Below are 17,117 nucleotides of genomic sequence, written 5' to 3'. Positions count from 1 at the left end.
ACCAAATGTAAAAACTTGTCTCAGCACTTATTTTACTGCTGAGAAATATAAGAATATTAGATATATTCTTATATATATAAGATATAAGAAGAATATAATATATATAAGATATAAGAAGTGAGATATAAGCAATCTTCTGGGAAGAAGTCAAAATGTAATCTCACCCCCTTCACCAGGTGGAAGAAGATTTCCCAGAGAGAAAGAAATGCTTCTGTAATATCAAAAAAGTCCATGTGGCCACTGACAGCAGCACCTGGAGGACACAAAGATTCTCCAGTATTGGACTCATTCAGTGAAGAAAGGAAACTCAGCCCCTTGGTCTTTAATTTCTTTTGACATGTTGCCCCAACTTTATGTCTGGGAATGTCAATCAGATGTGTCTCTTAATGCCTCAAAGTGCAAATATGGATCTCACACAAAGCATTATAAATATTAATGTTTACTGCCCTGTAATATTATTAAATATTTTTAAAATCCAGGAAATATTACAAAGAACTTTTCATTATTTTATTAAGTGTTTGAGGCATTAAAAGCATTACAGGTGCTGTCAGTTCCAGTAATTACTGGTTGTATTTTTATGGTTTTTTAGTATAAATATACACATTTTGTTTGTTCTCATTTGCTTAATCTCAACATATCACCACCTGACATTACTCTTTTCCCCTCTGTGAAGCTGTTGTGGAGCTGGCTCGCTCCTACATCAACATGCTGAACAAACAAGACAATGTCTGTCTGACAGTAGCTGCTCTGGAAATGAATGAGGCCTGGATAAACAAAACATTTCTATTAGCAAAAGATAACATGGAAAATATTGTAACAGAGATGGAAGTTCACCTTCCACACAATGAAGATGCACTGTGCAAAGACTACAATGAAAAATGTGACAAAGTAATTGAGGAGTTCATGAAAAAGCTGGAATATACCAGTGACATGAATCAAAAGGAAGAAAAGAAGAAGGAGTTACAGGTAAATCTAAAAAATAAAGTTTGTCAGTAAATACTAAATACTAAATTAAAATATCAGTAGAGAATGAATACTGTACTTGATTTCATTGTTAAATAGTTCTAACTTGTTTACTTTGTTTATAAAAAGCATACACATTTGCTACATATAAATATCAATAAGGCTGAAATGCTAATATTTTCTGAAAACCTGAATATCTCCCATCTTCCTAAATAATTTTTTAATCTAGTGAAAATAATTACACTGTTTATTGAAGAGCAATGAAAGTATAAGTGTCTAGGTTTTACATTAATAGCTCCTTCATTGCATACATGAATATTAATTAGTCAGCAGATAGGTGTGTTATATGTTCTTTGGGATAGCAAAATACTGAGCTCAAAGCACAGATGACCGATGTTAACGAGTTCCTTAAAAATCTGTATAAAAAGCCAAAATACATGGGTTTTTTATGCAAGAATGGTGAAGGTTTGCCCTGCTTGAGTAAAACAAATTGCCTGGTTAACAACAAGACTCATTCATGCCATCAGTAGTCCAGGAAAAAAAAACAGACAACCACAGAGGTATTTACTGATCTTTAGGAAGTGATGTAATAGAGAATTAGAGTACCAGAGGTGAAGGAGACATTGGTTGCTCCATTTTAAAATCAACTGTGTCACATTAAGGAACAGCAATGCATTGCAACACATTCACCAATATTTCCCAAGTAACATTCGCCTCCTAAATTAATTTTCATCATGCCATGCTGTGTGTTGTATCACATTTCACAAAAGTTTTTCAAATTGTTTTATCATTAACAGAAAAAGAATACATAGATGCACAAGTTTGATAATAAAATAAAGGGAAAAGTGACATTATGGTTTTGTATGCCTTAGTAGATATGGTCTAGTGCAGAAAAAGGAAAGAACAAAGTGTATATCTTCATTGAAGCAGCAAACATATTGTTAATTGAAACTTTAGGAAAAGCACTTTAGGAAACCTGTAATTATTGTTTATATTCCCTTTTCTTTGCTTATTAAAACATGAATTTCCATCAAATTTTACCATTCCACTTAGAAACTGAAAGACCAATGGCTGAATGAACTTTGTAAAAAGAATTGCATGAAAAGATTTACGAATCTAAAGGATAAATACACTAGAGGTCTTCAGAATCACAAAGACAAAGAAATATTTAATGAAACAATGAAGAGCATAAAGAAGATCAGAGAAGAATACTTCAGGTTTCACAGTAAGTTAAATTGTCGGCTCAATTTAATTGAAAACAATACTTTTAAAGTTGTTTTATCAATTGTTACAGTTTACTTCTGTTTTTTTAAGAACATTTCAGTACACAAAGAATGAGCTCCCATGGTGCTCTTAGTTTTTGGCCTGACGTGCTTTGTGCACTTGAGTGTTTAAACTCAGTGTTTAAACTTGTTTCCACAAGGCTGTACCTTTAAACTGTTGCTTGGTATGACTGCGGACCAGCAATTGACTTTAAGTTGTCTTGTGTCTTCCACAAACGCAGCAGAAAGTTAATTCTCTGCTCAAGGATCGTGGTATATTTATATGATACAGTATACAGTATATACAGAAGCAGCCATTCAAGGTTCACAGTACAAACCCGTACCGCACGCAACTAACCACAAGCATATGCCGCGGTAAGTGATTGGCTGTCCAAAAATACAGACAGGGGCACTCGTGGTGCATTGGTCAGTAGTGAAAAGATTTAATCATTTAATCTCTTTACTGTGCACATTTTAATCTGCTTAGTATTGAATATTTATATGGAATTTTACCACTAAAGGGAAATTTTAGTAGCTGAGCATAAAAAGAAGAGGAACATAACGCATCTGAAGGTCATAAACGATATTAATTTAGGAACATAAACATATTACTGTATGCAAACTGTACTGTATATGGCTGGTCTTGGTATTTTAAAGAAAAAATACACACCAGTATTCCATTTCTCCCTAAACATTTTAAGCATCAAAGTCTTACAGTACATGTGGTTATTTTGAAACGTTTTTACTTGCTCCTTCTGACCATATTACTGTACATTTATATACTTTGTGAAAAATTGATCTTTTTAACCTTTGCTAATACGCTCGTTATCGAATAAACAAAAGCATACTTTTAGAATTGGATAAATAGGGAATAAAAAATGGATTTGTGTATCTAAATAAATTAATAACGGTATAACTATAGTTCTATATTGATATGTGTATTGCTGTTTCAGTGGATGTCTTATGATTCGCCTTGGTGGCGTAACAGCTTAAGTGACTGATGTATAAGCATGAGGTTGGATGTTTCAATCCAGCAAACTCTGTGAGTTTTCTTTTAACAAATAAACATTTCTTTGAAAAACTTAAATAGCAAATATTATGGACACTACAGTATATTGACATTTTTTATATTGCTAAATATCACATGTTCGTACTGTATGTACACAGCGGTACCACAGGTTGTAGGGCGTAAATCCACATGAGCCCGAAAGCCCTACATTAACGTTGTGCATTTGCCTGGCGCTGCGCGGTTTACATCTCTCTCTGCAGGAGTGCTGGCTGTGCCGAATTAAACCGGTTTCACTGTTTTTTTCAAAGTAGGATAGGACGAGTCTTCCAGCAAAAGACACTCCACCTTCCCCCACGGACACATGTTTTCTTAGTAAAACAGGTTCACAGTGCGAAGCTGTGTCAGTCTTATGTGTAAAGAAAATCGGTTTGAACACCATGGGGGCTGTTTTTAATAAGCTGCTGAGTAAAGAATAGGAATTTTCCTGCTGTCAGCAGTATTGTGTATATAGTTTTTTTGTACAGGCTGTGAAAAGTTTCACAAAAAGAGGTCTTTAAAATTAGGCTGGTCAAATGATTATTTTAATTCTTAAAAAATAAATAAAAAACAAGATATAATGATGTGTTCCTACTTAGACATTGCACGACTTTAAAAGCTTAAAAAACAGGTTTCGATAGTTAATAACCACTTGATTTTTCTTCCTCGTGATCAGCTTAGAATCTCTGTTTACACTGTAAGGTTTTTACTACTTAATTAAACGTTTAAAATACACGAATTTCATAAAAACAACACACGTATCGAATAAAAAAAAATATTCTGTTATCTTCCTGGTATGTAGAACAGATCAGCAGGTTTTTTTCCCCCTATCAGAGGCTCTGAAAACAGTGTTCTGCCCACTGCACTGTGTCAGAGGGAGAGGTAGCATTGGAAAGGAGAAAGCGCGGAGCTCAATAATGCACAATGGCTGTGAAGCACCAATTGCGTTCATAACTTAGTGTTTAAAATTAAACAACGTAAATAATTTTCTTTGACTTCTAAGTCCCTTTATTATCATCAAGCACAGGTTTCTTCTTCGATACCATCGTTAGACAAAGCAGGAACTTATTGTACATTACATGTGGAAAGATTACAGATTACAGATTTTAATCGTCTTTAATTTTGTTATACATTTTAGAAAAGTTTCATCTACGCATACACCACAAAACTATTTTCGATTGTATTTCTGAATGCTATGTATAAAAAACTTTTGAATGGCTGCATCTGTATTACAGACATTTACAACAAAGACATATCATAAAACATTTACATATATTGTTAAGTTATTACTTTAAATATATACTTTAAATTACTGTAAATATATTACTTTATTTTATATAACACCTTTACAACTGGCATCTCAAAGCAATACAGGATTCTGGCTATCAAATTCTGAACATATTGGAGATTGCTCAGTGTGGAGTTAAATAACCTAGTGAACAGGTTGTGCATCTATTAATTGTATTGAAAAAAGCCTTTCTTGATTTCTCTAGTTCCTAGTTTCTCTATGTTCCCTTTAAAATAAACGATTATCCCACAATGCTGTGTACTACATGGCCGGTAGGGAAACTAAAGGGAAACTTTAGTAGCTGAGCATAAAAAGAAGAGAAGCATAAAGCGTGTGATGGTCATAAACTATATTAATTTAGGAACTGCATCAGAGATATTTTTTTAACTGCACTACATTGGGGAGAATCAGTATAGCTTACATTTATATAGAATGTATAGAAATACATTTTTCCTGCATCAAAGTTTAACTCGTTCAGAGTGCCCTACATTACAGACCCAGTGCTGCAAGGTAGCAATGCTAACCACTTCACCACCGTTAAAAATGGATGGATATCTTAGTTATCTTTCTAATTCACAGGTTTGCATGCATAATTTAATTTTGAGAGCCACTGAGACATCTGGTACTACTGTTGTATTTATGAAAAAAAACATACAAAAAGCATACTAACAACTGTGCCATCCTATTCCTTAGTTAACAAATTTTATTTTTATAAACAGTTAACATTTTTAGCAAAATATTTTGAATTATATTTACCCTATTTTTTCTTTAATTTTGTATTTAACTTATTTTATGATAGAAAGATTAAATGTATATTTGAACAATAAAAATATGGTATTACAAGATGTGGGGAAAAGTGCAACAATTTATTACAGTGCTAAATTTAATATTATTGATTACTAATAGTTTATGCTAACACCTAACTTTCTTAAGTAGATGTATTAAAAACAGGTGGGTAGCTGCGTCAGCATGCGTAGGCTGCAAAGGAACAAGTAATAGGTTTATTCCATGCTGAAAAAAAGAAGAAAGAGAACACAACGTTTCGGCCGTGGAGCCTTCTTCAGGTATTAAAAACAGGTTTGCCCAGCCTAAGAGGTGGGGTCAGCTGACACTCCTCCATACACTCAAGTGAAAAATTAATAATGCCAATGTAAACGTCAAATTCTCTCTCGCTTTGGCGAATGAGAATTCTGTCTGGCATTGCCAGATTTTGAAAAAATAAAAGTATTTTAATCAAGATGGGGGCAAGGAAGTCTTATCTATGACACCCTCCCTTATAAAATTAATGTGAAACAAACAAAAACTAAAAATAAGATACAATCTACAGACATTCACAACATAGACATATCATAAAACATTTACATATATTGTTAAATTATTACTTTAAATATATACATTGAGTTACTGAAACAGCTCGTTAATAAAATGGTCGCAATTTTGTTCTTATTTGGAGGCAGGGATATTCTGACAACAATTGATTTAAAGACGATCTGTCAAAGTGCAATGAAATACAATGTTGTTGTTGTTGTTATTGCTGTTTTTATCCTGTAAAGCGCTTTGAGAAGCCACCTTGAAAGGTGCTATATAAAGGCGCTATATAAGGGTGCTGATTCTTATGGAATGTGTTTCTTTCTTCTTTTTTTCAGCATGGAATAAACCTATTACTTGATTCTAATGGAAGCCCGATTCCACCAGGGATTAAAAAAAAAACACACACTCTCTTGTTTCAAGCACCATGTCTCTTCCCGATAAAAAGAGGAAACTTTTTACACTTTAACTCTTCAGTTCACAGCTAAATTTCACCAGAGCCACTCACTAATAGTTTATGCCAACACCTAACTTTCTTAACACACAGCGGTCCCCCCAGGTTCCAGTTAGTGCGTGATTACGCATCAGTGAAAAACCGGAGGTTTAAATAAAAAGAATTAGCTCACTGATAGTTTTATGTGGAGGCTGTGAACATTTTCACAAGTCATGGTCTTCAAAGTGCATTTGTTTTGAAGGCTTTCTGTGTTTCCCTTCCAAATATATGGACAGAAGAATATTCGAGCGTGGTCAAATAAATGGCTTAAAAACAACATAGTGAAGGCTGTGAGTTATGTGAGTCAGATTAAGAATGAATAAAAGCATTTTATTAAAAACGCGTTTGCGTTTGTCTGGGTGCTGTAAGAAAACACATTCCATAAGAATCAGCGCCTTTATATAGCGCCTTTAAAGGTGGCTTCTCAAAGCGCTTTACAGGATGAAAACAACAATAACAACAACAACAATATTGTATTTCATTGCACATTGACAGATCGTCTTTAAATTAATTGTTGATTTAAAGTTTGACAGTAAATGTTTATATTGTAACGCATACAGCCTCCATTTCTTTATTAAATTTTTAAAAATTGTTTGCGCAGTCTAAGGGGGGGGGTCTGCTCTCATTGACAGCTGACACTCCTCCATACACTTAAGTGAAAAATTAATAATGCCAATGTAAACATAGTATTTACAATTTGTTGATAATAAAAATGTTAAGTTCTCTAAAGCTTTCTCAGTCAAGTACGATAGTTTACCCATGGAGCTGTGTAAGCATGCGAAGGCAGCAAAATATCAGCTAAATTTGAAGATGTGACACCGAAAATATTATTAATAACCTTTTAAATCTGAAGGGAGATCTAAACGGACCCCCACACGATCAGAGGGCAAGACGGTGATTATTCATTGTTATTAAAAAATGACTTAGATTCGAACATGTTGTGATATTTAGAAATATAAAAAAGTCAGTTAATTGTCCATAATATTGCTGTTTTATTTTTTCAAAGAAATGTTTGTTAAAAGAAAATTCATAGCACTAGCTGGATTCAAACAGCCTACCTCTCACTTAGAAGTCAGGCACTTAGACCATCACACCACTCACATGATGAGTGGAAAATTAAATCTTTTCGTTTTCAAAGAATGTGGACCAGGGTAATACTTTGAGTTTACAGCTTGTCCAAGGTCATCCATTATTAATACTATTAGTATTATCTTTGGTAAAGACTTTGATGGCGACAGCTCAAACGCTGTACATGAGAGGTTGAGCTTTATTAGCTCCAGCTTGCGGAAATTCCAGATACTATTATTTTACTTGCGGTGCCATGCGGTATTATGCAAGAATATACGGTATTAATACAGTATTATACGGTAACGAGTTATACTGCGACAAGCGTTATAACGCAGTATCGCCCGCTTGTTTTGAATGGCTGCTTCTGTAACTCCACCTGGCGGTTTTATAAGGTGATTCCGGATACTATTAACATAATCTAATTTCCAAGAGGTAAAATGCGGTATGACGTGAAATGACTTGTTATGACGCTTGTTTGATGCAACATGCCCACTGCGTTGTACCGCAGTGTACCCCGCTTATTTTGAATGGCTGTATCTGTAGGACAAAATATTTAATCTCCGCATCAAAGCATGAAAAATGATGTTGGAAGGCTTTAATATTGGATAAATTGAAAGCACTGGTCAGTTGAATTTACAGATTCCCTCTTGCATTATTTTAAGAGCTCATCTCACATTGATTGAAACACTTGTGTGTGTGTTTTTTTTTTAAGTATGAATACTTATTCAATCAGTTATTTTCTGGTTTATATCCATAATTCATTTGGCAGGATCTGTAGAATTGGCTACACTTCGATATTATAAAGTATTTTGTGCAGATCAATGGCATAAAATCCCAATTAAATACTCAATGATTCCATATTGTAACCCAATAATACATAAATATATCCAACGGGAGTGAATACTTTTGATAGATAATGTATTAATTATATAAATAATGAGGCAGCAGCAGAGTGAATTCTGAGGTTTACAGAAATATTTGGGCCATTATTTTGAAGAAATTACTTCCATCACCACCATCAGAATGACAGTGACCTGAAACACACCATCCCAGCAAACCTCGAGTTATCTCAGACAGTCCAAGTCAAATCCAATTGAGCAGCATTTAATATAATGGGGGGGGGGGGGGAATAGAAAGAATGGACAAAACTATCCTGTTTTGCTCATTAAAACATCTTATTAAAGCATCTCAAGTGATTACGTTTTTAACTTAAAGTGGATGTGTCTCGGTACTTATGGTGACTTGAAATCAATGGAACACAAAGTAAGTTGTTGTTATAATCTGATCAAACGTATGCATAACTTACCCAGAAATAACATATGGATGATTTACCAGGAATAAAATAACTCCCCAGCGTTATGCAAGATTTACATAAATCCAACATTATGTAAAATCCTGACCTGGGCGAAATAAAGACTTATTAAATATGAATTTTCTTTTAGCTTTATTTACACATTTTAACAGACAGCCTCCAAGTAAAAACCAAATGCTCCTACCTTCTGAAAGTACAAACTGAAAACCTTGAAAAATGGGCTGAATTATTCTAATTATTTCCATAATCTTAGATGTAGAAGTCAGACATGTTGGTCTGTAATCACACTTGGGTCAGTTTCTTCACTCTTCTTGTGGCTGGGCTCTATACTGGCAGTGAGCCTGACTGGAGCAGCTGTTGGCTCATCAGAACCCCTTCACTGCAGAACATTATTGTGCTCTTCTGCCATGCCTTCCTGATTTTCTTGTTGAATAACCTCATGCCTTACAGGAGAGTCAGGGCAAGCTATAGGATCACCTTATATTCTGCATTTTATTGAATACTCTGGTGAGATTCTGCCTTGTTAGAGTATTCATTAATTTTAATTGATTAAAAAAACAATATAATCATCTCTTACAGGTGGTTAGTAATTTTTAAGTTAAAAAAAAGTTTCCTTAACTCAGTATATCTTGAGGAGAAGGGGACACAGAATCTCAGTCTGGTTACCAAAAAAAAAATTGTTCAAATATTTAGTTTGTTAGTTTACAGTTTTCTTTCCTACTGATGGCAGAGCTGAAATCCGATGGAAGTAGATCCCAGACACAGTCCAATGTTCTAAGCAAGCCTTCCTTCAAGCCAATTGAAAACCAGTTCAAGAGGCTTACACATTAAGCACTAATACCTTCAACACTGTGCTATGGTTTACCTGTTCTAGAGAATTACCTTTATCAGTTCATGTGATATGAATGTCATGAATGTGAACTCAACAATCTTTCCTTTCTGGTGTGAGATAATAGCAATTTATTTAGGTTCTAGGACTCACAGAATACAAAGAGATTTCACTTCTGACAGCTTAGTCTTTCCTGTTGTACATGCAAAGATGTTCTTTCTATCCAAGATCCAAAACTGTATGAGATGTATCCGATTTGTTTGACTTTTAGTGCTGTCCTAAAATTATACAATCATTATTTTCATTTGAACTAACCTTTCATTTTTTTAATAATCCTGTCCTGTTGTATATTGAATCGACAAAACACTGTGATTAATGAATACAAAGTTTTGCTATTTTTTACTGGTGCTTGTACTGTATTACAGGGGTTGTCATGCATTAAGATTCCAAAACAAAAAAATTTAAAATTTCTGAAATTCTCACTGAACTTAATGAACATAAAAGGTATCAGTCATTCACTTGAGAACTATACATGTGTTTATAAAGACACATTTTCTAAAGATTGTGTACATCTTTAAACATTGATATTCACAGGCTACGTTTTTTGTTAATGTGCTTTATGCTGTTGGAGTAAAGCACTTAAAATGTTTTCATTTAGGGTCTGATGATATAAGCAAGACTGTGTTTTCTGAACTTGGCACCCTTCACCTGGACCCTTTGCTTAAAGACTCCTTGAAGGTAAATGTCATTAAATTAAAAACTTCTTATTGAATTGTTTGGTCCACCGGTTTACTGAAAGACCTATTACAGAATAGTGGTACTATTGATACAGATGCAGCCATTCAAAATGGCGGTACAAACCCGCAGTACGGTAATCTACCCACAAGCCACCGCAGGGCACCGTAGGGCACCACGATAAGTGATTGGGTGGCCAAAATGACCGACAGGGGCACTCGTGGTGCATTGGTTGGTAGTGAAAAGATTTAATCATTTAATGTCTTTACTGTGCACATTTTTATCAGCTTAGTTTTGAATATTTATATGGAATTTTACCACTAAAGGGAAATTTTAGTAGCTGAGCACAAGAAGAAGAGGAGCATAATGCATCTGAAGGTCATAAACGATATTAATTTAGGAACATAAACTTTACTGTATGTACGTAAACTGTACTGTGTATGGCTGGTCTTGGTAGTTTAAAGAAAAAATACACACCAGTCTTCCATTTCTCCCTAAACATTTTAAGCATGAAAGTTTTATGAAACGGTACCCAAATCTGCGATTGCTGTATAGGATGAATTTTAATCTTAAAAAATTATTTAACACGAAAATTAAGCTGTTTACATCTTCCGCCTGAGAACAGTCACCCGTTGCTACCCAACGCAGAAACACAGCCACTAACTAGCAAAGAGAGGACATTAGCTAGCCAATATGATAAAGAAATAAATGATTATTTTGTTTATTTCTTTTGCACATTTATTTGAACATTTCCATCGATTGTACTAGCACTTGGAAACTGTCCAATCCCTAGTTCATCAGGCATTTTCTTTTACGCTGCGGGCATTCTCCCGGTCTGGTGCCGGTCTGTGTCTTCTAGGATATAATGCCAGGGAACTCTTGTTTTTATGTCCACTATAACAAACAATCTCCTTTGCTTTAACCGAGCATCTAACCCCTCTGATTGGAGAAAAAAGATGTGCTGGTTTGCTATACATACTGTACCAGGAAGATGATTTCTTTCTATTCGAAACGTGTATTTTAAAAGTTTAAGAAGTAAAAACCTTACAGCGTACACAGATTTCTAAACTGATCAGGATCGTTATCTTTGTCTTATCCATAATAATGTTCACCGCTCTGTCCAGCAAATTAGTAATAAACTTTATTTTATATAGCGTTTTAAACGAATAAGTAATTAGATTGCTCATAAACCTAATCACTTTTTCTACATAAACACAGCGTAATTGCTCTCTGAAAATGCTTTTTCTTTTTATTAAGGCTCAGATTTCAACTATAGATCGTATTATTATAAACTTTCTTGGAAAAATGTATTTTATGTAAACCATGTTTGCTATTAATTCATTTAGGGCTAGAATATGTTCATTGTCTTCCAATCGAGTCGAGTTGACATTAGAAGCTTGCCACGCCCGGACTGTTACACCAACTCATTAGCATGTTAAAGCGATTTCATTGAGGAGCCTAGCTTTCTTAACTAGTAAGTACTGTACTTCCTTGGTTTTGGAGGGGGAGGTGTCTTTCGCTGGAAATCCCGCCCCCTTCTACTTTGAAAATACCTGTGAAACCGGTTTAATTCGTCACAGCCAGCACTCCCGCAGAGAGGGGGGTTGTACTCGTTAATGTCTTAGCCGGAACACATCATTATATCTCATTTTGTATTTCTATAAAAAAATCGTTTGCCCAGCCTAACACTATTATTGTTATTGTTTTTATCCTGTAAAGCGCTTTAAGGAGCACAGCTTTCTCACCACTTAGATTACTTTTTGATACCATCCTTACACAAAGCAGAAACTTCTTGTATTTTCCGATGACATACAAGTGGAAAGATTACAGATTTTAATCGTCTTTTTTCTGAACCAGGGAAAATCTGATCATGTTTCTCTATAACAATAATAAGCAAAGACTGTATTAAAAGTATACTAGTGACAAACTTCATTGCATTTTGAAAACCAAGTAATAACTTAACTATATGTGCAAACGTTTTATGATATGTCGCTGTTGTGAATGTCTGTGGAGTGTATCTTATTTGCTTGTCTGTCCTGGGTCTCTCGCTCGCCCTCCCCCCTCTCTCCCTCAATTCAATTCAATTCAAGGTGCTTTATTAGCATGACAGATGGATACAATCAGTGTTGGGTATTTACTTTGCTTTGAGATGCCACTTTTAAAGGTGATATATAAAATCAAGGCTTTAACTTTCTCTAACTCCGCAAGCCTGAGTTCTCGTCTGTCCTATCCGAATTTGAAAGTATTACAATATGTATCTTTATAGCAGGTGTACAGCCTTTTAGTATAGATTACACATTTCTAAAATGTATTTAAAAAATAAGAACGATTACAATGTAATCTTTCCATGTTTGATCCCAAGATCCCAAGAAAAATAAATCTAAACGGGGAGAAAGCTATGCTGAAAGTTTATTAAGATACTTAGAAGACAAAGATATCAATTTATGTTGCATTTGTCTGATTGTGAATCAAAAAACACATATATTTAAACCCGCGTTTGCGATTTAAATCAATATAAATGTTTATATTGTAACGCCTAGGTGACTATTCATTGTTATTAAAATGACTTAAATTCGATCATGTTGTGATATTTAGAAATATAAATTTGTTTGGTGCGAGTGAGGTCTTATTTAATCTCTGACGCAGGGAAACGTTTCATTTTTTCAAAGAAATGTTTGTTAAAGGATATTCATGGCTCCAGTGGGATTTGATCACAGACCATATGACATGGGAGTCAGGAACCTAACCAACTGCGCCACCGGCAAGGTCACATACCAAGTGCTGAAAAAGCACTACAGAAACATTATCAACAGACAATGTACAGCATGTATTATTCTTGTGTTGCGGTACATGAATATAATTATATCGTTATTAATTTCTTTAGATACGCGATTCCATATTATATTCCCTTTTAATCAAATTCTAAAAGTATGCTTGTTGACTCCGGTATCACGTTAGTTAAAGACTTCGATGCTTAAAATGTTTAGGCAGAAATGGAATACTGGTGTGTATTTTTTCTTTAAAGTACCAAGACCAGCCATATACTGTATGTTTATGTTCCAAAATTAATATCGTTTATGGCCTTCACATGCGTTACAGTATGCTCCTATTCTTTTTATGCTCAGCTACTAAGATTTCCCTTCAGTGGTAAAATTCCATATAAATATTCAATACTAAAACGGACACCATAAAGACGTTTACTGTAAATCTTTCTACGACAGACCAACGGACCACGAGTGCCCCTGTCGGTCAACCAATCACGTACCGCGGTACCGCGCGTCATCGTGCGTCACAATGCGCAACGCCGTAGTCAATTACCTCCGGTACGTGTCTGTACCGCGCACTTTGAATGGCTGCATCTGTATGTTTTCTTTAAAGTACCGAGACCAGCCATATACTGTATGTTTAAGTTCCAAAATTAATATCGTTTATGGCCTTCACACGCATTACAGTATGCTCCTATTCTTTTTATGCTCAGGTACTAAGATTTCCTTTCAGTGGTAAAATTCCATATAAATATTCAATACTTAAACGGGCACAGTAAAGACATTAAATATACATATACATACTGTATACAGTACAGTTTGCATACGGTAATATGTTTATGTTCCTAAATCAATCTCTTTTATGAGCATGTGAAAGGCATGGTGAATCGATTCTCAAAAATTACTGTACTTTGCATGATTGGAAACAAATGCGTGATTGCGAAATGCTGTGGTATTACTTTTACAAAGACGGTCAATGAAAAAAAGAATGTGGACCAGGGCAATACTTTGAGTTTACAGCTTGTCCAAGGTCATTCATTATTAATACTATTAGTAATATCTTCGTTAAAGATTTTGATGGCCACAGCTCAAACATGAGAGGTTGGGCTTTATTAGCTCCACCATGCGGAAATTCCGGATAGTATTATTTTGCTTGCGGTATTATAGGAGAATTTACGGTAACTCGCGGTAGACTGCGTAAAGCGCACCGCAAAATAATGCGGTATCGCCAGCGCATTTTAAATGGCTGCATCTGTATATAAATCACAACGTCTTTCACTAGTACAAACTTATGTGCAAAAATTGCTTAGGAAAATAAGATGCACAACATAAAGCATTGGAGAAATGCAAGAACACATTAAGAAACAGTCTCATGACTTAAATAATCTCCTAATTTTGCAGTGCAGTTTTTCAGGGTTGAACCTAATTTACTCTCCAACTTTTTTGGAAAAAAGCTAAATATTTTAGAGGCCACAGCACACCATATTTATATATTAGTGTAATAAAAAAATTGATATGCTTTTGTATAAGACGGTTTAGTCATAACAGATATAATAGGTCATGATTGTAAACATTTAACTCACAAAGCAAAACAAATATCTGAATTTCACATTAATTAATCTGTGGAAGAATGTCAATACTTTTCTGAGGATGAATTAACAGACATAAACTGTTACACTAAGGAGAAATCAACTGAATGGATCTACTATCACTATCTTACCATCATCACAGATTCACTGAATAATACTTTAGGTTCTTGTCATTTTTTCCAAAACTGTAATTTATGATGTTTTAAATGAACACAACAGATCTGGTAATTGCATCTTAACGTAAAACATTTGAAAACACATAAAACTAAATCAGTATAAATATTTTATTTTTTTATTATGATAGCAGTTGGTACGCTATCAAAAAACTAAATAAACTGCATTTACCTTATTAATCACAAATTGGAAAAAAAATTTAAACCTGAAGGCACATGAAATCTGGTAGATATTTTCTGGATGTGGGTAAATAACGCAATGAGAAACCTAAATATAGTCTGATCAAGGACCATTGATCACAGGACCATTTTCAGGGTCCTGTCTTGTGTGTCGAAGTACATGAGATATCAAAATGGTACAAATAAGATACAATGTTTTATTATGTAGTAATGTTCAAATGTAATGTTCTGTAAATGTATACTAATTGTATAATATATAATATCTAAAATAATTCTGATTCTTCTAGAGGTTGTATACAACAGTGTTCCTTTATGTTTAGTACAATGCATTGTTTTTTTTCTAATTTCTGTGTCTTTCAACAGACATTCACATATTACACAGTCCTTCTGTACCACAAAAAGAAGACAGAAATTGACAACTTTGTGGGATCTATGAAAACCCTGGCAGAGGGCATTGAAAAAACCCACAAGGGCACTGCAGTAGGCAGCATTGTGGGAGCTGGTGTTGGAATTGCAGGATCAGCTGCTACTATTGGTGGGATACTACTTGCTCCTTTTACTGCTGGTGCCTCTTTAGCACTTACAGTTGGAGGGGTTGCTGCAGGAGTAAGCGGTGGTGCCACTGTCCTAACCTCAGATCTCACTAAGTACTTTGTTACCAAGAACAAGACAGACGATGCTAAAAAAATTCAGGAAGAAATACAGAAACACATGAGGGAGCTCCAAAACATAATTGAATATGTTGGCCAAATGATGAAAGTATTTAGAGAAGATCATGCTTCTTACATTGAAAATATGGCAAATAATATGCTGTGTCAGTGCTTCCAGGCTGTGAACTTACTTGGGCCTTTAGATGACATTATAGCTGCGGGGGCCAACGTTGCAGGCCGCGTTGTCAGAGTGGCTGGTGGAATTCTTGCCGCAGCCACCATGATTTTTGATATCATAATCATTAAAAATAAAGCAAAGGAATTCAAAGATGGTTCTGAAATTGCTAAACAAATAAATCATTTGATAACAGACGTTGAAAAGGATCTCAATCAAATTGATGAGCACATACAAAAGTTTGAAAAACTAAGTAGTACAATATGCTGTGATAATTTTGAAGATCTTGCTTGACCTATCAAAAACAATGATTAAAAGAAATTACAAAAGGAGTAAGAGATCAACCACACAAATTAAGAAAAAAAACACAAATCGAAAAGTACAGGAAATAATGCAGTAGAACTTCAAAATACTGTAGTATCCACAGCATTGATCCACCCAAATTCCATGTAGAAGTAAAACAATCTTAAAGCATATTTGGTTCACAGTAAGATTCAGTTTCTAAAAGACACTTTGTCATGAAAGATGTCAATATCCACCAATGCAAATACGTTAATCGATGCACAGCAATCATCATTTTCTATTCACTGAACCTTTATGAATACTGTAAATAAATGAGTAAATTATTGCATTAAATGTATCAAATGCTACTAAATTGGAAAACAACACAATGCATTCAATTCAATGACTGTAAAATAAATGCAAATCATTCAAATTAATACTACAGCATTTCCAGAAATTTAAAAAATGATAATCAGACAAGCGAAGACATCAAAAGAAGAGACACGGTGTACGATACAAATGCTACAAAAGAAAGAAATGAGACTCTGGAAACTGTGTGAATGGATAATCTATTGTGAATCATGATGACACCATGCACAGAACCTTTAAACAACACTGCACTGTAGTCAGAAGGCTGCCTACACATCTGAAAGAGGACTTGCTATTACACAAAAAATTGTAGTCATTTAAGTCTGATAAAATCTTAATACAAATTGAAATTAATATTTAATATTCTCCTGTGTAATGACATTCAGAAATACTTCAGTCATGTATTTTGGATACATACTAGCTGAACACAAGTTTAAAATTGTGTATTGAATATTGTTCCATTTCTGTTTAACCTAATTCATATGTCTGTGAATAGAACATGCTTTATTTCTGTAGCCTAGACAGATCGCTGTGACTGAATGTATACTGTTTTCCTCTGTAACATGTTTAATATGTTTTTTAATAAGATATAAATGTGGGAGGTGGGAATGTAAACCAAGATACCCAGCCA

General features: G+C 34.5%; 1 protein-coding gene across 1 annotated transcript in view; it reads left to right on the top strand.

The window, feature by feature from the left end:
• The window catches only part of LOC148812462 (guanylate-binding protein 5-like), a 31,338-nt gene extending 15,153 nt beyond the window's left edge, over positions 1 to 16,185 (top strand). The window contains exons 5-8 of the mRNA XM_088908630.1: positions 674 to 966; positions 2,017 to 2,188; positions 10,227 to 10,306; positions 15,374 to 16,185. Of these exons, the coding sequence (XP_088764756.1) occupies positions 674 to 966; positions 2,017 to 2,188; positions 10,227 to 10,306; positions 15,374 to 16,129 (1,301 nt within the window). The 3' untranslated portion in view covers positions 16,130 to 16,185. The remainder of the gene's footprint in view (positions 1 to 673; positions 967 to 2,016; positions 2,189 to 10,226; positions 10,307 to 15,373) is intronic.
• The last annotated feature ends 932 nt before the right edge of the window (positions 16,186 to 17,117 follow it).

The sequence above is a fragment of the Atractosteus spatula genome (genome assembly GCF_055471065.1).
Source record: "Atractosteus spatula isolate fAtrSpa1 chromosome 10 unlocalized genomic scaffold, fAtrSpa1.hap1 SUPER_10_unloc_3, whole genome shotgun sequence".
Lineage (NCBI taxonomy): Eukaryota > Metazoa > Chordata > Actinopteri > Semionotiformes > Lepisosteidae > Atractosteus > Atractosteus spatula.
Note: the sequence above shows the minus strand (reverse complement) of the source record. Positions and strands in the feature narration are given on the sequence as shown.